The sequence below is a fragment of the Mustela nigripes genome, chromosome 13 (assembly GCF_022355385.1).
Source record: "Mustela nigripes isolate SB6536 chromosome 13, MUSNIG.SB6536, whole genome shotgun sequence".
Classification (NCBI taxonomy): domain Eukaryota; kingdom Metazoa; phylum Chordata; class Mammalia; order Carnivora; family Mustelidae; genus Mustela; species Mustela nigripes.
In genome coordinates, this window is record NC_081569.1 from 83,987,029 (window position 1) to 84,011,668 (window position 24,640).

A 24,640-nucleotide genomic window follows, 5' to 3' on the forward strand; every position below is an offset into this window, starting at 1 on the left:
TAAACAAGATTAACAAAACTTCCGCTAGACTAACCACAACAAAAAAGGACCCAAATAAATATTATTATAAATGAAAAGATGTTACAACTGATACCAAAGAAATGCAAATGACCATGAGACTACAATGAACAACTATTTACCAAATAAGTGGACAACCTAAAAGAAATGCATGAGTTCCTAGAATTGTACAACGCACAAAGACTTACTTATAAAAACTCAGAAAATCGAAACAGACCAATAACATGTAGGTAGATGGAAGCAGTAATCAAAAACTTCCCAACCAAATCTCCAAAATATTAAAAACCTCATAAAACTCAACAGCAATAGGACAAATAGTCTGATTAAAAATGGGTAAAAAAAGAAAAGAAGACCTAAAAAAAACAAAATGGGCAAGGACCCAAAGACATTCTCCCAAAGAGGATATTCAAATGACCGACACATACATTAAAAGATGCTCAGCATCACTAATCATTAGGGAAATTAAATTTAAAACCACAATGAAATATTACCTCATACCTGTTAGAATGGCTATTATCAAAAAGACAAGAGATAACAAGTGGTGAGGATACACAGAAAAGACAACCCTTGTTGTAAACTATTGGTGGGAATGTAAATTGATGCAGCTTTTATGGGAAACAGTATGGAGGTTCCTTAAAAAATTAAAAACAGAATGACTAGATGATCCAGCAATCCCACTTCTGGATACATACCCAAAGAAAATAAAATCACTACCCTGAAGAGGTATCTGCATCCCCATGTTCACTGCAGCATTACTTGTAATAGCCAAGGTATGAAATAACCTGTGTCCATCAAAAGATGAATGGATCAAGAAAATGTCATATACATGTACAGCTGACCCTCAAACAACAGGGGTTTGAACTGCATGGGTCTATTTATAAACAAATTTTGTTTTCAATAAATACAGTATAGTACTACACTGTGAATGTATTTTCTCTTACGATTTTTCTCAGTAACATTATTCTTACTTTAAGAATACAATATATAACACATATAACATAAAAAATATGTTAATTGACTTTATATTATCAGTAAGGCTTCTGGTCAAGAGTAGGCTATTGTTGGTTAAGTTTTTAGGAAGTCAAAAGTTATATGCAGATACTGAACTGCATGGGTATGGGGTGGAGTTGGTGCCCCTAACTCCTGTGTTGTTCCAGGGCCAACTATACAATGGAATGCAGCCGTAACAAAAGAAGGAAATTCATCCTGCCATTTGTGACAACTTGGATGAAACTTGAAGGCATTATGCTAAGTGAAATAAGTCAGAGAAAGACAAGTACTGTATGTTCTTACTTATATGTGGAATATGAAAAAACTGAACTCAGAGAAACAGAGAACAGACTGATTTCAGGGGTGGGGGCTAGGGAAATGGGCAAAATGGGTGAAGGTGGTCAAAGGGTATCAACTTCCACCTGTGAGATAAGTTCTGGAGAGGTGAAGAATAGCATGGTAACTATAATTAACAGTACTATATCATATTTAAAGGTTGCTAAGAGAGATTTTTAAAGTTCTCATCACATGAAAAATTCTAAACGTGAGGTGATGAATGTGTTAACTAAGTTTATTGTAGTAATTCATTTTATAATATATCTATTTATAAATCATTATTTTAAACCATAAACTATCATAATGTTGTATATCAATTCTATCTCAATAAAGCTAGGGGGAAAAAACCTTTAAGGGATGATTTGGGAATATATAAATTAATTAATTTTTTAAAAAGAGCAAAAAAATCCCACTAAACTAAAATGAGAAAAGGAATATAGCAGAATTATGATATGTGTGTATGTACTAATCCTATTAGCATGCATTTGAAAATCTCAATGAAAGGGAGTTTTGTAAAAGCAAAAAACACTTAAGTTGAAAAGAGCTAAAAGAAAATCCAGAGGCTAATAATGATGAAACAAACTGAAAGAATTAGAAATTTTACTAGTTATTCCAAATTTTCAAACAATATATAAAATTCATTTCATGGAGCTGGCTATAATCTTAATTCTAAACATAAGAAGAATGAGTAAAAAATTAAATAAATAGAGAATATGCTTAGAAATGGGCTATACCCTAATTCAAAAGGAAAGCCTAGTAAATTTAACACAACAGGAAATCAAACGTTATTCCAAGAATTATTTAATATTAGCAATCTAGTGATACTATGTACAATATACATCAATAGTTAAGAAAGCAAAACTGTATGAAAATTTGAATAGATGCTGAAAAGACTCTAGTAATGGGATGTCTACTCTTACAATAACTAACACTGTAGTGCAAGTTCTAGTCAATGCAATAAAATATGAAATAAGCAAAAATAGGCATAACTTTTAGAAAAGAGATTATTTGTAAGATAATTACACTCCTAAACAGAACCAAATAGACAACTCTAAAATGTTTTTTATTTTATTTATTTTTATTTTTTTATTTTTAAAGATTTTACTTATTTATTTGACAGAGAGGGATCACAAGTAGGCAGAGAGGCAGGAAGAGAGAGGAGGAAGCAGGCTCCCTGCTGAGCAGAGAGCCCAATGCGGGACTCGATCCCAGGACCCTGAGATCATGACCTGAGCCAAAGGCAGCGGCTCAACCCACTGAGCCACCCAGGAGCCCTAAAATGTTTTTTAAAAAAAGAGAATGCACTAAAGTATTTGGATAGCAAAATATAACAGGAAAAACAATTCTATTTAGAATAGCATCATTACAATAAAATAACCCTAAAAGCAATCTCTGGGTCACAGAATAAATGAAAAACACACCATGATTATGAATGGGAAGAATGATGATAGCAAATGTACTTCTATTCTCTCCATATGAAAGTTTTATTGTAATTCAAAACCAAAATATCGGGGCGGCTGGGTGGCTCAGTGGGTTAAAGCCTCTGCTTTCGGCTCAGGTCATGATCCCAGGGTCCTGGGATCAAGCCCCGCATCAGGCTCTCTGCTCCACGAGGAGCCTGCTTACTCCTCTCTCTGCCTGCCTCTCTGCTTACCTGTGATTTCTCTCTGTCAAATAAATAAATAAAATCTTTAAAAACAAAACAAAAAAAACCCAAAAATATCAATGCGATTTTTCTTCTGGAAAACAACAACATAATTCTAACATGTATCCAGAAGAACAAACAAGTGAAAATATCTAAATGAAAGTGAAATATAAACAAGTGAAAATATCTAAGAAAGAAGAATATGTATGAATAGGGTGAGGAAGAAGACTGCTTCTATCAGATACTAAGTTACAAAGCTAATAAATACTAACATCTGTACAAAATTGATAGACAACTCAGTAGAAATGAAAAGATAGCTCTGAAATAAACAGGTTAATATCTGATAAAGGAAACATCAAATCAATGAGAAAGGTATGAATTATTCAACAAATCAGAGAAACAGGCTATTCTCTAATACTCAAGCCAGTTCCATTTCTTATTCCATAAACTGAAATGTATTCCAGAAGAAATAAAGAATTAAATGTAAAATAATTACCAGTTCTACGAACTAATTATGAATCCAGAAGGAAATACAGTAGGACATTTAAACTAATTTCAAGACAGAATTCTCTAAGCACAATAAGCAACTGAAAAAAAAAAACAAAAAACAAAGAAAGAAGACTGAGAAATAAAATTACATAAAAATGAAAACCATGAGAGACTGTGGACTCTGAGGAACAAACTGAGGGTTTTGGAAGGGAGTGGGGGTGGGGGATCAATGAGCCTGGTGATGGGTGTTAAGGAGGGCACGTATGGCAACAATGAATCTTGGAACACTGAAAAAAATAAAATTAAATTGAAAAAAAAAAGAAAAGAAAAAGCTGTATGCTAAACAATATGAAGCTGTTGAAAACTGAAAGCCAAGCAACTGGGAAAACTCCCATATTAAATACAAAAGTTAATCCTTAGATACCCACATATGTAGGAGAGCTCTTGCAATTAAGAAAAATTTCCTTTTAAATAAAAAAAAAAAAGACACTAAGAGGGAATTTCAAAAAGATTAAAATTTCTTCCAATGAAATTTCTTACAATGAAAGATAATAACTTCACTAGTAGTAAAAAACAATAAAGAGATACCATTATCTGCCTCTCAAGCTAGGAAAGATTTAGAAAATGTGACCAATACCTTGTGTTGCTCAGGTTGAAGTTGTATTAGTGTTCTTACACAATGTTGGTAGGATTAGAAATTAGTACTTAGTGAAAAGTAATTCTGCAATATGTATGGTCTGAAATAAGCTCTTATGCTTTGATGTAATAATTCCATTTCTAGGAATTTATCCTAGGGCAAGATATTAAAAACAACTTAAAAGTCCAATAATCACAGAACTTGGCACCATAAAAAATTATTTTTGAAAAATATCAAAATGCTTACAACACGATAAAGTCCTTTTTAAAACATAACTTACTATATACATATTACTATGATTTTAGTTTTTTAAAACAAAAAAATCGTATGTATATTAAAAAAAAGACTGAAAATACATAAACAAATGTTAAGGATAGTGTTATAAATATATGACTTATTTTTCTACTGTACATTTTCTATAATAACTAGAGAAACTAAACATTTTTAAAAGATTATTCTTTTTTTTTTTTTTAAAGATTTTATTTATTTATTTGACAGAGAGAAAGGTTACAAGTAGGCAGAGAGGCAGGCAGAGAGAGAAGGGGAAGCAAGCCCCTTGCTGAGCAGAGAGCCCAATGCAGGGCCGGATCCCTGGACCTGAGATCATGACCTGAGCCAAAAGCAGAAGCTTAACCTATTGAGCCACCCAGGTACCCCTAAAAGATTATTCTGAGAAAAGCTAAAAACCACAAAAACAAAAGAAGTGAGTAAAGACTATATTTTCTCATAAAAAAGGCATATGAAAGGGATACACTAAAGCTTGATAGGACAGTAACTGGGCACCTGGGTGGCTCAGTTGTTAAGCGTTTGCCTTTGGCTTGTGTTCCCTCTTTCACTATGTCTCTCTCTGTCAAATAAATAAATAAATAAAATCTTTAAAAAAGAAAAAAAAAAAAAGGATCCTGAGGATAGTTTTGTTTTCTTTTGTTTAAAGAAGCACTCGATAGAGTGTGCTTACGGTAAAGGGGTAAGCAGAAATACAAAATAACGATCTGATAACTTTTTGAAGATCCTAGAACTATAGATTGGGAAAAAAGATTTTTCCGAAACTGAAGGGAAGCAGGAAAAGATGGCTCAATATAGAAATTTTAAAGAAAGGATATTTTAAGGAGAAGTTGTTTGAAGTAGGAAAGGAATGAATAATCTTGTTTACTTTGCATTCCTATAGAATAGTGCTGGCAAGGTAGTTTGTTTCAAATGAGTCCCCCAACTGGCAGAATCACTGGATTTAATTGATGAGAGGTATGACTAATGTTGCGTTGAAATGTGAATGGGTGGTGGAAGAAAGGTTAGGAACTATTGTTCTACCAGACTGTCTTTCATACAGGAGGCCAAACATTTGGATTGAATCCTTAGTGAGGTTAGAGCAGAGATGATCTTTTGACTATAATGAAGGGCTTAAAGAACAAAAAAGCGGTTTATAAAAATTACTCTGAGAAACAAAAAAAGAAGTGAACAAGGGATAAGAAATTAGCAAACAGTAGAGAAGGTATTGCTGAAGTAAAAAAGCACGAATCTATTGTAGCTCTCTATATCACACTGGTTTGATCATTTTCTCTGGTAATATACTGCTGCCTAGGAGTAGAAAAAGTAGATTTTTTTATAGTTTTTTTTTTTAAGGATTATTTATTTATTTATTCGACAGACAGAGATCACAAGCAGGCAGGCAGACAGGGGGAAGCAGGCTCCCTGCTGAGCAGAGAGCCCAATGTGGGTCTCGATCCCAGGACCCCGGGAACATGACCTGAGCTAAAGGCAGAAGCTTTAACCCACTGAGCCACCCAGGTGACCAAGAAGGTAGATGTTAAGAATGATTTGGGTCAGGGGTGTCTGTGTGGCTCAGTTGGTTAAGTGAGAGACTCTTGGTTTTGGCGCAGGTCATGATCTCAGGGTCCCGAGATCCAGCCCTGAATCAGGCTCCATGCTCAGTGGGGAGTCTGCTTGGGATTCTCTCCCTCTGTTCCTCACCTCCCAACTCAAACGTGCATGAGCTCTTTAATAAAATAAATAAAATCTGAAGAAAAAAAATGATTCTGATGAGAGAATTGATTATAGTCACACATATATAAACGTTAAGTGGAAGAACAGTTTTGAAGATGCCAGAAATGGCATTTTTATAGTTGAAAATGTGTGAGTCTGCTAACAGGACAAGTGAAATCAGAGGTGGGTGGCAAACTAACTGTAGGAATAGAAAAAGCAAAAAACTGGAAAGAGGAAAGTATAAAAACACCAACTGACTAAGATGTGAGGGAGTGAGAAATGGACATGAAGTAGGTTGTGGATCTGAGATCTCAGAAATGCAGGCATTCAAAATATTGCTTTATCAATGTGCTTCTAGTTAATATTTTGTAGTTTCTACTACTGGTTTCCCAGAAGTCTTGTTCATATACTATACATGAAGAACCTAGATATCCTTAAAATAATGATATAAAAAGATTTTACACATCAAAACCCACATGTAAATAGGTACATATCCAAGAGCTTGATGAGAAATCAGATTTATAGCAATTTAATAACCTATATCCATGTTCTTTGCTCCATTAATACTTTCTGTATGGACTAGCTTATATTTACCAGTCATTTCACTTGAGACCTCTGAAACTAATCAAAAAGGGCATAGCTGGAATGTCTAACTATGGGGAAACTAAAGGACGTTTTTAGAAGTTCAATTAGATTTCTGCCATTGAAAGAATTCTGAAATGCATAAAATGGTATAAACTATTCAAAGATACCAAACATTTTAATGTAGCCCTGCATTTTTTTCATAAAGTTTATTATTTAAAGTAAATCAAATGTAGTTTCTGTTCAGAAAGTCAACAATGCAGTATTATTCACACATAAGTAGAAATAGTTGACAGTTGCTAGTTATAAATCTGAACTTACCACTGTCTTGAATCCAAGTTTCTAAGTTCTCTAAGTAGTTTCTCATTTTTCTTCAGGAGATGAAAGCTCCTCCTAAATAGAGAGATTTATAAACATTTTCATCACCTTTGCAGTGAATGACATGACAGTCCCAGAAATACTTTCCACTCTACTCATGCAACTTTTAAACACTTTTCTTGCCTCTAACATACTTCTAAAACAAAGGCGAATAGACCCAAAAAGAAATGTAAATAGAAAGTGTCACTATTTCTACTGCGGCCCTCATAGATTTCTGTTAGTGGATCATTATCTATTAATCATTTCAATTTTTCCTTGCAGATGCTGTGAGCTTCTGAAACTCATATCCAGAAAAGTGGATAAAAGCTTATAGGTTCCTTTTCAAAAGTTTCCTAAAAATATATTAAAAAGTTGTTCCTAATGAAAAATATCATTAAGTAAGGATATGTAATCCATCTGGATTACATATGTGCTCTTAAAGGTATTTTTTACACTATGAAGCAATGTAGATATGTTGGCAAATACATTCTATATACACTAAATACATACAAATTATATTCATGAAATCAATGTAAAATATAGCTTCCCACCTTTAATTTTTCTTGAGACAATATATGGATCATCGTATAGCAAAAGAGAGTAGAATGCACTAACATGAGTGGCAATTACCTACATTTGGACATACCATAAGGCAAACTATATTCCTGACATGTCTTCCCCATAAAGCAGAGAATACTCCCTTCTAATAAATGGAAGGATTTAAATTAAGTAAGATTATAAATACTAGTCAAGGAAGTAGAACTCCCTTTTGGTGCTTCACCTGAATTTAATTAAGATTTATTTGTCCAGTGATAACTGAGTTCCCTTCCTACTACAAATTGAACAAGAACAATACATTAAATAATGCTGTGTCTTTCACATCCGTACAGCTTTTAATGTCACAGAAATTTAAAAGATAAATGTTTAATGATACTTTACACTAGTGTACAATTTAATATTTTATGTATATTATCTAAGTTAACTCTCATCATTATGTGAGGTGCGAGTTACTTCCTTAACTTATAGCCTGAAGCTTAAAGGTTAAATGACTCGAACCTAGTTCTTCCAATTTAAATCTAATGCCTTTTCATTTAACTCTTACCCGACTTACATGAATACTTTGTGTTAACTGCAAGCTTTCAGAGAGGTTTTTTGCAACATATGTAAGAAAACAAAATTTTAGGGGCGCCTGGGTGGCTCAGTGGGTTAAAGCCGCTGCCTTCGGCTCAGGTCATGATCTCAGGGTCCTGGGATCGAGCCCCGCATCGGGCTCTCGGCTCAGCAGGGAGCCTGCTTCCCCCCTCTCTCTCTGCCTACTTGTGATCTCTGTCTGTCAAATAAATAAATAAAATCTTTTAAAAAAAAAAAAAAAAGAAAGAAAACAAAATTTTAAAAAATGAAATAAGGATTCTTGATTTGATGAAAATCTTGAGTTAACTTCTCTGATACCAACAAGAAAAGATCACATTACTGTTTGTCTAAAAAACCCACAAGGCTTATGTGACATATTTGGGATCTGCCCCAGTTCCTGACACAGAGCTCCTAAAACTCTTGTAATTTCTTGAGCGATGAAGGTGACAGGAACATCTTACACAGAGTTCCTAAATCCCTTGCAATTTCCCTGGTAATAGGAGAATGTTTTGTTCTGATGAGGGGATGCTTGGTTGGCTCCTGAATAACTTCAGGATGGGGCTTGGTCATTCAAAAGCACAAACCATGATTAGAAGCTTGGAACTTCCAGCCACCCCTATGGGGAGGGAAGACTGGACAGAGATTGAGTTAATAATTAATCATGCCTACGTGAAGAGGCCTCCATAATAATCTCTGAACTATGAGGTCCAGAGAGCTTCCTGGTTAGTCAACTCAATTCAGTGTTTTCAGCAGCATCTAACTCCACAGGAACAGAAGCTCTTACACTTGGGAACCTTCATCCTGTGTACCTCTTTGTCTGTCTGTTCATCTCTATCTTTTAACTACCTTTTATAATAAACTGCTAAATGAAAATAAATGTTTTATGAGCTATTATAGCTAATTATCAAAACTGAGGAGGTAGTTATCTGATTTATAGCTAGTTGGTCGGAAATAAGGACTTTCATATTTCCGACCATATCTGAAGTGGGGGGCCATCTTGTGGATCTGAGCCCTTATTCTTTTTGTACTAACTGCAGTTAGTGCTGGGACTGCCTGCTATGGAAAACTCACACATGTAGTGTCAGAAGTGTGATAAGAAAAAAACAATTTTTTCTATTACCTTATGTGAAGGTTGGGAAAATAAGATTCTTTTCAATTATATGAGCTGTAATTTCTAAGTCACAAAGTTCTGCTAGTTATTATGAAAATGTTAATAGTTAAATTATTGAGTTATCTTTTTATTCCCTTAAATCCTGATAGAACTCAGTGGTCTCAAGCAAACAAACAAACAAGAAGAAATATCTGTCCAAAAGACAAAGAACAAACTGGTAGATAAAATCTGGTGAGGAAAAGAAGAGAAACTAAAATGCTTGATCAAAAGATGAATAAGACTAATGTTAAAAAACATTCTCTTTTATTCTTACCTTTTGTCCCAGGAATTCATTCCCAATATACTGAGAAGCAATCTGCAATAATAAAATGCTGACTGAGGCTTTTGAGGTGTTGGTTCATCTTGCTCCACAGCTTTCATGTTTAAGTCATTGAAGTGTTTCTCAACAAATTCTTTTTCCTCTGTATGCTGCTTAAGGATAGCATTAATAACATCATTTTCCTGCTTTTCAGAAATGCACACAGGTTGTGGAGCAGGGATATTAAGTGATATTCCAGTTCTCTGTAAGCATTCCGGACTAGTTATACCTAAATACTGCAAGAGCTCGTCAAGAACATCTTCTTCATCTCTTATGGTATCCCAAGTTGGTACAGTTTCTCTAAATCCTCTTTTAAACTGGAGGGAAATCCCATCATTTACTGTTATATCTTCTAAGCATTCATTAGATGTAGGAGGCTCTTCTGGCTTCTCTTGACGAGACAATGAAAGTATGAATGATGTAGGCTCCGACAAACCACTCACAGGAGGTGGTCCATACAGGATGGCAGAATCCCATGAATATTTTCCGGAGAGATCACGTACTATGATTCTGACATTTGAATTGGCTGATGCAAGGCCAGCAGATAAACCTCCTCCGGGTATACTCTCTTCTGATCTGATCTGGATGCAGGACACTAAAGTTGTATTGTTCAACACAAAAAACTGGATATTTGGACTCTCAAAGAGCTCAGGAGAAAGTTCAGTACTTTCACTGTAATGATTGTCATGATTTTCACACACCTGACTTGTTAACATAGCAGGACCACCACTCATTGGGTAATGGCCCAAATGATTTACCAGATGTGTAATAACAGTACGAGCAGCAATAGAGATTAATCCTTGTTGCATTTGAGTTTTCACTAGAAATAAGAAATGTAAGTGAGTGGAAATACTGCTGCTTCCTAGGAAGTTATGTTAACAATGAAATTATTAGACAACAAATGGAGACTTCCTCAAATTATCAAAATCACTTTAAAATATAACAGTAAACATGAATATTTCCAATTTAGATTCTGTACTACAGGAATAAGGGCAAAGAAAACTCTCTTTGATGATGTTTTGTTACTTTTATATAGAAAAAAAACCTTTTTCAAAGTTTTGCTAATGGATTCGTAATTTAAGCTTAAGCCTTTATATGTAAATCATATTTTAAAGAAGGATCACAAGTATTCTAAATCACCTGAAATCACTTAGTTCACACATTATAAAGCTGGTGAAATCCAAGTAAGTTTCTTATCTCATGAGTAAATTCAGAGAGACAGCATGCTTTAAATGTCATTTAATTATGGTGTTTATCAATGATATAAAAGTTTCAGAGAAAAGTAATCCTTCACTAAAATTTAGGAATCAACCAACTTAAACAGTGATTTGGTATAGCCAATATATGCCACAAAAACTTTATTTTAAGGGAAAACAAATTTTATGGGCCTATTTATGTACATATTTTTATAAGTAAGATATTCTTCTGGGTCATTGTGGCCTAGTCTTACCAGTTAGTTGTATGTAAGAAGTATTTTTCTTTCCTTCCTTAAGCACATTAGGGAAAGCAAATAGATAAGGAACATATCCATATGAGTAACTTAAAAAAAAAAAATCATACCAAAGAGTAAAAAAAAGAAAACCCAAAGAATATAGTACTCAGGGGCCTGAAATGTCAGGACCTCAAGGAGGGGGAAAAGGAAGATGTCAGGCAGAAAACACAGAGAGAATAAAGAGAGGAAGGAAGACATGGAGATAGACAAAAACTTGTCAAAGCCCACTAGCCAAAGATTGCCAGTGTGATCCTAAGTAGGGTTATGTGGAAGCCAGTTCTGAAATAAGTGGTGTCAGGAAGTGGGGACAGTTTGGTGATGATTATCTTCATATTTTACATCTAGGTGGCTAGGGAAGAGCTGTCATTGGTAAGGAAGTACTCATTGTTCATGTTAGGATGTTTAGTTGTACACACAACTAACAACTGTGTGTGCGTGTGTGTTCACTGCGCCCTTGTCTTATGTAATTATAGACATCATTACAGAATGATTATGTCTCCATATTGTTCTACCATAGTATTAGAGTGATCTTATCTGAGTACTATTTATATTCTAAAGAATTTTTATCATTTGGGAAAATTATGGCCTACCTGCTGTAATAAATATAGATTTGAGAGCATCCTGATGATCAAAGCATTATTTACATATAACAAATTCCTTAGTTTTAAGTGTACTTTGTGATGTATTTTGGTAACTGTACAGAACTGTGTAACCATCAACATAATATATAGTAAAATTCCATAGAAAAAGAATACATTTTATTTTATGTAAATTATATCTCAATAAACCCTATTTTAAAAGTTTGTAAGGACAGGGGCGCCTGGGTGGCTCAATTGGTTGAATGGCTGCTTTCAGCTTGGGTCATGATCCCAGGTTCTGGGATCAAGCCTCGAGTCAGGCTCCCTGCTCAGTGTGGGGGAGCCTGCTTCTCCTTCTCCCCCACTTGTGTTCTCTTGCTCTCTCTCAAATAAATAAATAAATTCTTTTTTAAAAAAGTTTATAAGGACATTAGCTTGTGCACTGCTTGTATAATACTTAAAAAGAAGCAAGAGAAAAGAATAGTGCTATATTTTAAGGCCACAGTCCCCAAGATTCAGAACCAACACTTGGCGACAGGCAGAGATCAGCTAGAAACCAGCAGCTGTGTCATTAAAAGCAAAAACATCTTCTTCCATCATTCCAACTCTAAAAAAACCAGTTTTCTCTGGGCTTTGATTTTGAAATGTTAAGAGTACCAAAATTTTAATTTTCTTCCATTATCAATTAAGTTTTGTGACTACATACATACATATGTATTTTTTTCCAGTTTACTTAAATTCCAATTATACTGAGTTGTTTTTCAATTATAAATATGGCTAGTTTTGAAAATCAGCTATTCAACACTAGATAACACTAAATGATTAACCTTAATTCAATCCTACATTTTTAAGACCATATGCAAGCCAAGTAAAAAGATATGTCACTGGATGATGAGAAACAGAGGGGTGGCTTGAATCTAGTGTCTGCTTTCTCTTCCCTCATTATAACTTAGAATTTAATGAATGTTCACACTGTTAGGGGCCTTACAGACAATCTAGCCAATATCTGTCATTTTGAACATGAGGACAAGTGAGTACAAGAGTTAAGGGATTTTTTTTGCCATAGAAGAACAAGCCTGGTCTTTTGCTTCCCAGTTCAGGGCTATTTCCATCTTTACCATAACTCTAATTTTCATATTTTTCTCTTTTGTTAAAATGCCTCTTTCTTTTGGCAAATCACTGTAACATCTGGAAACAATGAATTCAAAATTTATTTTTTCTTTGTATAGTAAATTCAAAATAGTATTATTTAGTATAAATTACTATATAAAAGGGTCAGATCGATTTAAAACCTCATTTAAATAAGACTAAGTCACATTTTTAATGGTAATAAAAATCATAATTAAAGACATTAAAATTCTGTTCTTTCTTTTTCCTTCTTCTTTCCTTTTGAGTGGTGAAGTTAAATAGCTGATTTGTTCTAAGCAGTCAAATCTTTTTTGCAGAGCATTTCCGAAGAACTGAAAGAATGTAATTTAATAGAAGCAGATCACAAAAGAGACAAATTCCTGACTTCATCTCTGGCTTGAGCTATGATCATGGACAAATCACACAACACAACACCTTAAACCCCACTTTTCTCTGAGAATAATACAGATTTTTTTATAAAGATGAATTAACAACTCATATACAAAATTGGACATAACAGAAGGAATATAAACCATTCAATTTTGAGAGCATTATAAGTAACACAGATTTTATGAGTTCCTTTTTCAAATTTACTTATAAATAAACTGCAAGAACAAGCCCAGCTCTTTCCCTAAAACAAACCTCTAAGCCCAGGTATCTGTCCATCCTATACATCTTCTTCTCAAAAGAAGCAATGGTGGGAATGCAGCTCAAATGAGCCTGTTCACAAATCTCATAATTATTAACACTGAGAATACTTAAAAAATACATTTACATTTTAAATGTAGGTAAAAGCATTTTCTTTCCTAAGCTGCTTCTCTAGATTCAGGAACTATATAAATATGAGAGGATAAAAATATCTCAACTGGCAATTTTATTTAGATTTTTTTTTAGTTATAAAAACTATAGAACATACGTATCTCTCTCCTACATATCTATTTAGATATAAAAAAATGAAATTCTCTAATTTAGATATTCAAAATGAAATCCCAAATAACTAGCCTTGTGAGAAAATGCAACATGAAGATATCGATGCTTCTAGGCTTTGTGTAACTAGCACTCATTTAAATAAGGCTATTCAGGGTTGTCTTTTCAGATTGTCAGATTAAACAAACCCTACAGCATTTGCAGCAAACCCATAATTACAGATTATTATGGCATACAAAAGCAGCAAGACCTAAAAAGCTGCTGCAATTCATTGCACTGTAATAGAACATGCAGAGGAAGTTAATTTTGGCAAATGCTTTAAATATTAGCTTTGCATAATATGTATAGGTGAAGCTATAATTAAGATAGAATGAATCCTTTGGAGCCTCCTTTCACTCTGACCCTGCAAATGATGACTTCTTGCTAATAAGACTACTGCCATTTGACAAAGAGCCAACTTTACTACCTTGCTTTATTATTAAGTAAATTTAATAATTACAGCTACTCCTGCCAATAGTTCTCAATTCAGACTTGTCCAATCCAATACTGAGCTTATTAGGGACACTCCATGTTTAGAAATTTTTGGCCAAAAAAGTACTTGAAGATGATGAAGAATGCCTTAAACAAGGGCACAGTGATTAGTCACTTTGCCACATTAAAAAAACACAACACAGCATGCAGTCACAACAAACCACAGAATCACCTGCTGTTGGCTTACAGCTGTTCCTAAAAGGTTCCCCGTTTATCTTGACTTTTTTATCTTTAAGAAAGCCCAAAGGGTACAACTTAATACATTTAGATAATAATACTCCAGAGAGTATTTGGTATCAGTATAAAGTTCATCTATTTAAATCTTTACTTTTGTATCTTCTCTAGTGACTATTAATGGTATACTGAATTTTGTCTGAAATATATTAAAACCTCTCTTTACATAAGTAAATTATTTATTTCACTGTTTAACAAGTACATTATAATGCCTTGAATCAAAGTTTATCATTTTACCCTAGTTCATATAACTTTGTTTCTAAGTAAAATAAACACTCCCGTTTTATTATACCACAACTAAAGAAATGATATGTAAAGTTGCTTATACATCAATTATGGTCTAAAGTTTAAATCTTACATTCCTATTTCACTTGGATACAGCTGACCGTTGGACAATATGCAGGTTAGGATTGCTGACCGCCCCCCATGCAACTGAAAATCCATGTTTAACTTTTGACTTCCCAAAACTTAACTATCAACAGCCTACTGTTGACAGGAAGCCTTACGAATAGCATAGCAGGTGATTAACACATATTTTGAATGTTATATATATTAATTACTGTATTCTTACAATGAAGTAAACTAGAGAAAAGAAAATCATAAGGAAGAGAAAATATATTTATAATAAAAAAACAAAAAAAGAAAACCCCTGTTGGTCAGATCAACTGCATTTGTGTTTTGGACAAACTCTTAGCAACCTGTCATCAATACCAAACCCTAGCCCTATTTCTTTGATGTGTAACTTTCCTACCTTCACTTGCATTCTACATCATTAATCCATTATCATGGCCATATCTTAGGTGTCTTAATCATTTATAACGATTCTACCTTTAAAAACCAAACTCCTCCTTAACAGCTTACTCTTTGACCATAATCTCCCAATCTAGTGATTTTTCCCATTCTGTTTTGTAGAGCCCTTAGAGAAGAAGGCTCTTGGAGATGGACAGAAGAGAAGTCAGTAGGATCCCAAGCTTCCACCCTGCTGCAGCTCTGCTTTTAGAAGTTTTACAAACTGAGCTTCCTTGTGAAATTTATTTGAAGGAGTTCTACTGTTTAAAAACTCATTGTCTTTTTTTAAAAAGATTATTTATTTATTTATTTGACAGACAGAGATCACAAGTAGGCAGAGAGGCAGGCGGTGGGGGAGGGGGGGTGAAGCAGGTTCCCTGCTGAGCAGAGAGCCCAATTTGGGGCTCAATCCCAGGACCCTGAGATCATGACCTGAGCTGAAGACAGAGGCTTAACCCATGGAGCCACGCAGGCACTCCTAAAAACTCATTTTAAAACCACTTTCTTAACATACTGATGCTCTCCGTGATTATCAACCTTGGCTACAAATTAATCACCTGGCAAAGCTTTAAAAACTTCTAGCTATCCCTAATCAAGATATCAAAATCTCTATGATGGGAACAGAGCAGCAGTAATTTAATGTGTGACGGAGGCTGAGAATCGCTGTTTTTGTTCATTTATTTGCCTGTTTTGTTTTGAGGGAGGGAAAGAGTGTGAGAGATGGAGAGAGAGCACAGAGGGAGAGGGAGAAGCAGACTCCCCACTGAGAAGGGAGGCTGATGGGGGGCTCGACCCCAGGACCCTGAGATTATGATCTGAGCTGAAGGCAGTCAGTTAACTGACTGAGCAACCCAGGTGTCCCTTGAGAATCACTGTTCTAGCATTTATTACCACCATCTACTTTATGATTCATTGGAATCCTAATCATTCATTCCATTTTCTCCTAAGGTATTAGCCATTTTCAAGCATCAGTTCAATCCTCACTAAGCCTAGATTCCATGGCTAAATCATGTACCAATATTCTGAAAGCCATAGTTCTCGTGTTTTTCCACCACGTCCACCCTACCGAATGCTGACTGGTACAACCAAAACTTTGTAGTTTTCATTTTCTGTTGGACTCTCAGTAACTTCTGACAATTCCTTTAATTTACTTCCATTTTTTCTTCTTTCTAGGTCAGAATAAGGACTAATATTAGCACCTATACTTTCTAGCTCACTCTTACGGAACTTCACCCTACTAATGATCCCCTTCCCACCTTCCTTCTCAGCTTATACTTAAAGTTCAACTCTCTTCATCCTTAGAATTCCCTTATCCTTGAATCATCCTTTAGCTCACCACTATCTTATCACTTTTCTTTACTACACAGTCAAGCTTCTTTAAAGAGTACTTTTGATAAATGGCTCTATTTCTTTAACCTAATCCTTGTTCCTCAATCCACAGCCATCCACTTCTCCCTCCACTTCTCTGCTTAAATTAAAGCAGACATATTTTTCAGCCTTTCCATATCTGACCTATCAACCTATCACTTAATACCAGTCCCCAGTCTTTTAAATATCTTTTTCGTGTCTTTATTTCTGAGAAGTTACTCTCTCCCAGTTTTCTTTCCTTTCCGACTCTTCTCAGAACACACACAAACACAAGCGCGTGCACACACACACACACACACACACTCCTAACAAAGACCTTTCTGCTATATTCGAAATCTGCATATACCAGAGACTGCCTCCTACTGGTCTTCATATGAATAACCAACAGGAATGCCAAACTTAACGATTTCCAACACTGCCCTCCTCATTTTTCCTCTCAAACCTCTAACCTTTCTCATATTCTTGGTCTATTTTGGGGGAAATCTAACCAATTTAAGCCTTGAGCAGTTCTTGTTTGGCCTATTGCAATAGCCTCATGATTGATCTCTCTGCTCCTGGGTTAACTTCCCTAAAACCAACCCAACATACCAGAGATTAGCAAACTCTTTCTGTAAGGGGACAGACAGTAAAAATTTTCAGTTTTACAGACTACATCATCTCCTTTGCAACTATACAACACTACTGCTGTTGCACAAACGCAGCCATCATGAATAGTATGGATGTAAATAAAGCTTTATTTATAGAAACAGGTGGCAAACATGGGCCATAATCTTCTAACTCCTATAAAATACTGTTTTCAAACTGCTCTTAATACTAAATTTATCATGTATATAACGTTCTTAAAACCCTTCAATAATTGCTGGGTTCCTCTGGGTTACTTCCATATCATAAATGTACTTTTACTCTTATACTCATATTTAGACATTATTTATTTACATCTTTCCCTTATATCAGAAAGTAAACTCTCTGAATGTAGAAACAATGACGCTTAAAAAAAAAATGTTACCGAGTTCACTACCTATCAAGAACTGTGCAGAGGGCTTCATATAAACTATCTTATTCAGTACTCAAAACAACCACGAGGGAATGAATATTATCCTCATTTTACAAATAAGGGAACAGAGCCACTCAGCTAGTAAATGGAGAGTCAAAATTCAGTACCACATCTGTTAAGCTCAAAAGCTAAATATATTATTCCATTATATAAATTCTATGATATATAAAATAAAATATCAACAAGAACTTATCAGAATAACTTAACTAGAAGTATAAATGAAATGTCATCACATATAATCTTGGTCACTGTTTCTGAAGTTATTTCTTAAAATAAAAATGAACTTTGCTATAATACACATGATGAGGTAAACAACTACAAAGTAAGATATATTCGTCTCTCCAAGAAATAATATGGTCCTGAAGTGAATTCATTTTACCTTCTGTCACTGGTTGAAGTTTAGAAGAGCGTTCTGAATCCGGAGAGTGCAGAGGTTCAGGCTCTTTTAGGCTTTCCAAATGCATAAAAGGATCATAATCTACAGATGCCAAATCAGAGAGGCTCATTGGAAAATATCTTGGATTGCTAAAACATTGAGCTCCATAAACACACCCATGTAATACCTGGAGGTATGAGGGAAAACATAGTTTTCCTTTTCAGTAAAGAAAAATAAAATAAAAGAAAAAAAAATGTCAACTGGTAATATAAGAGCTTGACAAAACTTCAAATATTTTAAAACTCAGTTCTTCAAACAAGGTAAAATTTAATACTTCTTAAAATGAAGAATGAATGAAATTTAACTGATGATTTTCACATTCAACAAAAATTTGACTCCTTTCAAATATCTGCAGTAAAACAACTGTCTCTTGCATGAAGAATTTTAATTATCCTTAGGTACTGTAAGATACATCTATATTCTCAGAAAACGCTTAGCTCTAAAAAAATAAAAAAGTAATACTAAGAAATGTGATTTCTTTCGGTTTTAAAAACTGTTGGTTACCAAGTAAACAATATAGCAAACAAGTTGACCTTATAAATGCAATTGAGGACAGATTTTTCTATTTTATCATTTTCTGCTCCTGTAGCATGGACTGGTTGGAGCAGTGTCTTCAGAGGTAAGGCCATGATCCAGTCCAGAAGGCACAGAAGTAAGGACACCACCAACTGTAACAACAACAAAAAATGGTAATTATCATTGTAAATTCATAAAATAAGACCTTAATATTCTCAACAGAAATTCACTAACTTATTTTTTGTCTTCCAAAATTTATTTCAGGAACTATGAACCCTAATTCTAACCATGAATATTTACTTAGATCGAATGGATTCTAAAATATATATGAGTATTATTGTGTTTCTTCCTTATATTTTAGAGCCATCACAATGAAACCTTAAACATAATAAAAACAGAACTGCCAAAATTACTTGGGAAATTACTATAAAAACACTGAGCTTAAATGAAGACATCGATTAGTAGACTATTTAAAACTGTTCAAAGAATGGAATTCAAATGAAAGGTTTGAGGTCATATATATTACAATCACTTCCACATTCCTTTTAAAGAACAAAAAGAACGAATTAAAACATCACAAAACTGGTATCCTCAGTATGACCAGAAAACAGAACATCTAAACTTCAAATTATCTGTAAGTATAAAGTACACAGCAAATCCCACAAGCTTTCTCCCATTCTCCCACTACAAACTTCCATGAAGAGCAAGGGGAGTTTGGGAAAAACTGTAAAAGAGAGAAAAGAACTGAGTACAAACCTAAAAACCAAGCTAGAAAGAAAAAAGTCGCCCTAAGTGTGAGAATACTGAAAAAAATATATTGGTAGATCGATATTGAGTGGTTAAAAAAAGGACTTAAAAATACACACACAGGGGGGCACCTGGGTGGCTGGGTGGGTTAAGCCGCTGCCTTCGGCTCAGGTCATGATCTTGGGGTCCTGGGATCGAGTCCCACATCGATCCCAGGACCCTGAGCAGGGAGCCTGCTTCCCTGCCTCTCTGTCTACTGTGATCTCTGTCAAATAAATAAATAAAATCTTAAAAAAAAAAAAAAAGTACACACACAGGGAAGGTAATGCTTTGGGGGAGAAGAATGTTAAGAAGGAATAGGGAGACAGCCTGTGGAAATCATGTAGTAAAAAGAAAAAGCAAAAGAGAAATTAAGGATCTCACAAGACTTAAACTTTAAAAATTGTGGATCTGCAGCATCTGCATGGCTCAGATGGTTAAGCATCTGCTTTCAGCTCAGGTCATGATCCTAGGGTCCTGGGATCAAACCCCTCAACAGGCTCTCTGCTCCACAGGGAGCCTGCATCCCCCTCCCCCTCTCTGCCTGCCTCTCAGCCTACTTGTGATCTCTGTCAAATAATTAAATAAATCTTTTAAAAAAATTATTGTAAAAAGAAAACAAAAATGAGACTCTAAGCAATTCAGCTGATGAAACCCCCACCCAAAAAACCCAATTATGAAGCAGATGAAAACTACAACACAACAAATCTAATCTAAGTCAGATATTATCAAACAGCATTTAGATATGGGGGACAAAGAAAACCCCATCTTAAATCAGAAATTAAAACTAAGAAGAAATAGACCAAGAAAGGAAGAACTGTTTCAAGTCAGGAAAGAAGTAAAAGGACAAAATTTAGAAATGAAGCCTAAATTATAAGGTGCTTAAGGAAGAATAAATTAAAAAAAAAAAAAAATTGAACACAGGGCATTGAAGAACACTGGGATAACAACTGACAGAATAAATATGAGATTTAAAAAAAGATAAAAAGCGTCAGAGAGAAAATGAATGAAATAAATGATATGGAAAAAATATCCAATTTACATATAATTACGGTCTCTGAAATATACATGTTAAAAAGGTCATCCACCAGAAGCCAGGACAAACTGACCTGCAATAATCAACTCTGCACATACCCTGATAAAACTTTCAAAGTAAGACTTCAGACATAAAGAAAAAATATCTTAAGGGCCTCCTAGAGAAAAGATGAAATAATTTCAATGTATACAAAAATGAAAATAAAATTCAAAAAATAATGCACAAAACAAGGCAACATTGGTGGTGGGGGGGGGAACTTAACATGAATGTGAACCTAAGGATTCTAAATCTAACCAAGATGTTTCTCAAGTATCAGGGTTACAGAAAATGTTTTAGATATACAAGCACTCAGGGAATTGTGTATTCCTGAGACTATCTTGAAGAATAAAGATGAATTTCATCCAACCAAGTAGTTGACAGAAACTTCAGTGAAAAGAATGATGAGTATTTGATATATTTGGTTACAGAGCTAAGATTAAAAAAATAAAGATAGAGATGAGCACAGAAGAATCACTTACTGCTATATGCTATATGCTATTATGACATATGCTATATGTTACATGTAGAAATAAAGTAACCAAAAATAGAGGCGACAAGAGAAGAAAACTAAGCTCATTTATTAATGTATAGGCAATAGACAGGAGATAAAGGATACCATTAAATAATCACAAACTACATAGAAGGTGTTTTAAAAAGTAAGAGCTTATAAGAAAGCAAGGGAATAAAGACATTTTAAAAAGGTATACAGAGAAAAGTAACTAAAAGAACAAAGTATAAAATTTCCTGAATACCAAAAGGAACTTAAAAAATAAAAGAACAAAGGAAATATGTCATGGAAAAAGAAATGCAAAAAATGCAATATGCTAATTAAAATTAAACCAAAAAGCATTAATGCTAAAAGTTCCAATTCAAAATGAAGCTAAAACATTTATGAGGGGCACCTGGGTGGCTCAGCAGGTTAAAGCCTCTGCCTTCAGCTCAAGTCATGATCCCAGGGTCCTAGGATCGAGCCCCACGTCAGGCTCTCTGCTCAGCAGGGAGCCTGCTTCCTCCTCTCTCTCTGCCTGCCTCTCTGCCTACTTGTGATCTCTGTCTGTCAAATAGATAAATAAAATATTTTTTAAAAATGTATGACTATCTATGTGTCAACATAGCGACTATCTTTATAAAGCAAAAAGTATAAAAGGTGCAAGGAAATTCAGAAACATTAAGGAGACTTCAACACACTACTCTCAGTATAAGACAGATCAAGTGGATAAAACACAGGCATACTTCATTTTATTGTGCTTCACTTTACAGATACTGCATTTTTTTATAAATTGAAGGTCTGTAGCAATCCTGTGTTGAGCAAGTCCATGAGCACCATTTTCAGACTGCATCTGTTCATTTGATGTCTCTGTGTCAAATTTTGGTAATTCTCACAATATTTCTAACTTGTTCGTTATTACTGTATTTGTTGTGGTGATCTGTGATATTCTACTGTAGTTGTTTGGGGGTGCCACAAACCATGTTCATATAAGACAGCAAACTTACTCAGTAAACACTGTGCTCTGACTGCTCCACTAACCAGCCATTCCCCCATCCCTCTTCCTTCTCCTCAGGCCTCCCTATTCCTTGAGACACAACAATACTGAAATTAGGACAATTAATAATCATACAATGGCCTCTAAAGTGTCCAAGTGAAAGGAAGAATCATATGACTCTCACTTTAATCAAAAGCTAGAAATTAAGTCTAGGCATGTTGGGGAAGGCATGTTGAAAGTCAAGACAGGCTGAAAACTAGGTTTTTTTGTGCCAAACAGCCAAGCTGTGAATACAAAGGAAAAGTTTTGAAGGAAAGCAAAAGTGCTACCCCAGTAAACACATGAATGTTAATAAGAAAGCAATATAGCTGTATTGCTGACATAGAGAAAGTTTTATGGTCTGGAGGGAAGATCAGACCAGCTGCAAAATTCCCCTAAGTCAAAAAGCCTAATCCAGAGGAAGGCCCTAATTCTCTTAAATTCTGTGAAGGCTAAGAGAGGTGAGGAAACTACAGAAGAGAAGTCTGAAGCTAGAAGAGACTGAGTTGTGAGGTTTAAGGAAAGAAGCCATCTCTGTAACATGGTTAAGTAGCAAATGCTGATAAAAAGGCTGCAGCAAGCTATCCAGAAGATAAGCTACACTGAACGAGAGATTTTCAACGTATACAAAACAGGCTTCTATTTGAAAATTCCATCTAGGACTTTCATAGCTAGAGAGAAGTCAAAGTCTGGCTTTAAAGCTTCAACGGACAGGCTGCCTCTTTCAGTAGAGGCTAATGCAGCTAGTGACATTAGTTGAAACCAGTGTTCATTTACCATTCCAAAAATCCTCTGGCCCTTAAGAATTATGCTACAGACAAGCTATAAGAGATTCTTAATCTCACAAAACAAACTGAGGAGAGGGGTATGGAGAGGGTGGTTGGGTTTTGGACATTGGGGAGAGTATGTGATATGGTGAGGGCTGTGAAGAGTGTAAGCCTGATAATTCACAGACCTGTACCCCTGGGACAAATACTACATTATATGTTAATGAAAATAATTAATAAAAAAGGATTTAAAAAAAGAATTATGCTACATCTATTATCCCTGTGCTTTATACATGTATATAGTATTTTAAGTCCAAGAGCTCTGATGGAGATGCACAACAAGAATAATGATGTTTTCATGCCTGCTAACACAACATCCATTCTGTAGCCCATGGATTAAGGAGAAATTTTTATTTCAAGTTTTATTGTGAAAGAAATACATTTCATAAAACTACAGCTGCCATAGATAGTGATTCGTCTGAAGGATCTAAAGTGAACTGAAAACCTTCTGGAAAGGATTCACCACTCTAGAGGTCATAAAAAAACATTCATGGTTCATGGGAAAAGGTAAAAAATATCAACATTAATGGGAGTTTGGAAAAGTGATTCCAAACCTCATGGGATGACACTGAGGAGCTGAAGATTTCAGCGGAAGAAGCAGAATTGGTAGAATTACCAAGAGAACTAGAATTGGAGCCTGCAGAGGTGACTGAATTGCTACGAGCTCATGACCAAACTTTAATGAGTAAGAAATTCCTGCTTATGAACGAGCAAAGCAAGTGGCTCCTTGAGATGAAATCTTCTCCTGAAGATGCCGTGAAGACTGTTGAAATTACAACAAAGGATTTAGGATACTACATAAATGCAGCTGATAAAGTGTTTGAAAGGACTTACTCCAACTCTGAAAGAAGTTCTATACTATGGGTAAAATGCTGTCAAACAGCATTGCACGCTACAGAGAAACTGAGAAAAAGAGTCAATCAATGTGGCACACTTCATTGTTGACTTATGTTCAGAAATTGCCACAGCCACTCCAAACTGCAGCAATCACCCTGATCAGCCATCAACACTAAGGCAGGACCCTCCACCAGCAAAAGATTACAATTCACTGAAAGCTAAGATCATGGTTAGCATATTTTTAACAAGAAGGTATTTTTAAATTAAAGTTTATACACTGTTTTTTGGGACATACTTCTACTGCACACTTAACAGATTAAGGTGCAGTTTAAATGTAACTTTTATATGCACCGAGAAACCAAAAAATTCATTTGGCTTGCTTTACTGAGTTATTCACTCTACTGTGGTAGTCTAAAACCAAAACCAAGTACTTCTAAGGTATGGCAATATAACCCATATGAAAAAAAAGTCCTTTGAAATCTTCAATAATATTTAACAGTATTAAAGAGATCTTGTCACTAAGAGTCTGAAAACCTATAGTACAGAATCTGAAAAAACAGAACCAAGTAATTTCATAAATTGATTATTCTCTAAAGGGCAAAAGAGAACTTTTTAATCTGGTTATCCACTTGGAAAAACAACAAAAATTGTATCTCTGTCTCAAAACATACAGAATAAACTTCAAATGGGTGAGGGATAAAAATACAAAAAAATGAAACCATACAAGTATTAGAAGAATCCTCTTATCTAGGGTACAGAGAAAGGCATTCTATCTATGACTGATAATTCAGACACAACGAAAAAGAAACTGACTACATAAAAACTAATTTTTTTCCTTGATCCCCCCACAAGAAACAATAAAAAAAAGTCCACCATAAACAAAAGCAAAAGACAAATGGGGTGGG

The 24,640-nt window shown here is 34.8% G+C and overlaps 1 protein-coding gene across 6 annotated transcripts in view; it reads right to left on the reverse strand.

Moving 5' to 3' along the window:
* The window catches only part of RALGAPA1 (Ral GTPase activating protein catalytic subunit alpha 1), a 246,928-nt gene that overhangs the window by 82,076 nt on the left and 140,212 nt on the right, over positions 1–24,640 (reverse strand). For all 6 annotated transcript variants that reach the window (XM_059373090.1, XM_059373085.1, XM_059373089.1 and 3 more), the window contains 4 exons: positions 18,705–18,839; positions 18,115–18,298; positions 9,590–10,454; positions 6,999–7,070 (listed from right to left, as the gene is read on the reverse strand). In XM_059373090.1, the coding sequence (XP_059229073.1) occupies positions 6,999–7,070; positions 9,590–10,454; positions 18,115–18,298; positions 18,705–18,839 (1,256 nt within the window). The remainder of the gene's footprint in view (positions 1–6,998; positions 7,071–9,589; positions 10,455–18,114; positions 18,299–18,704; positions 18,840–24,640) is intronic.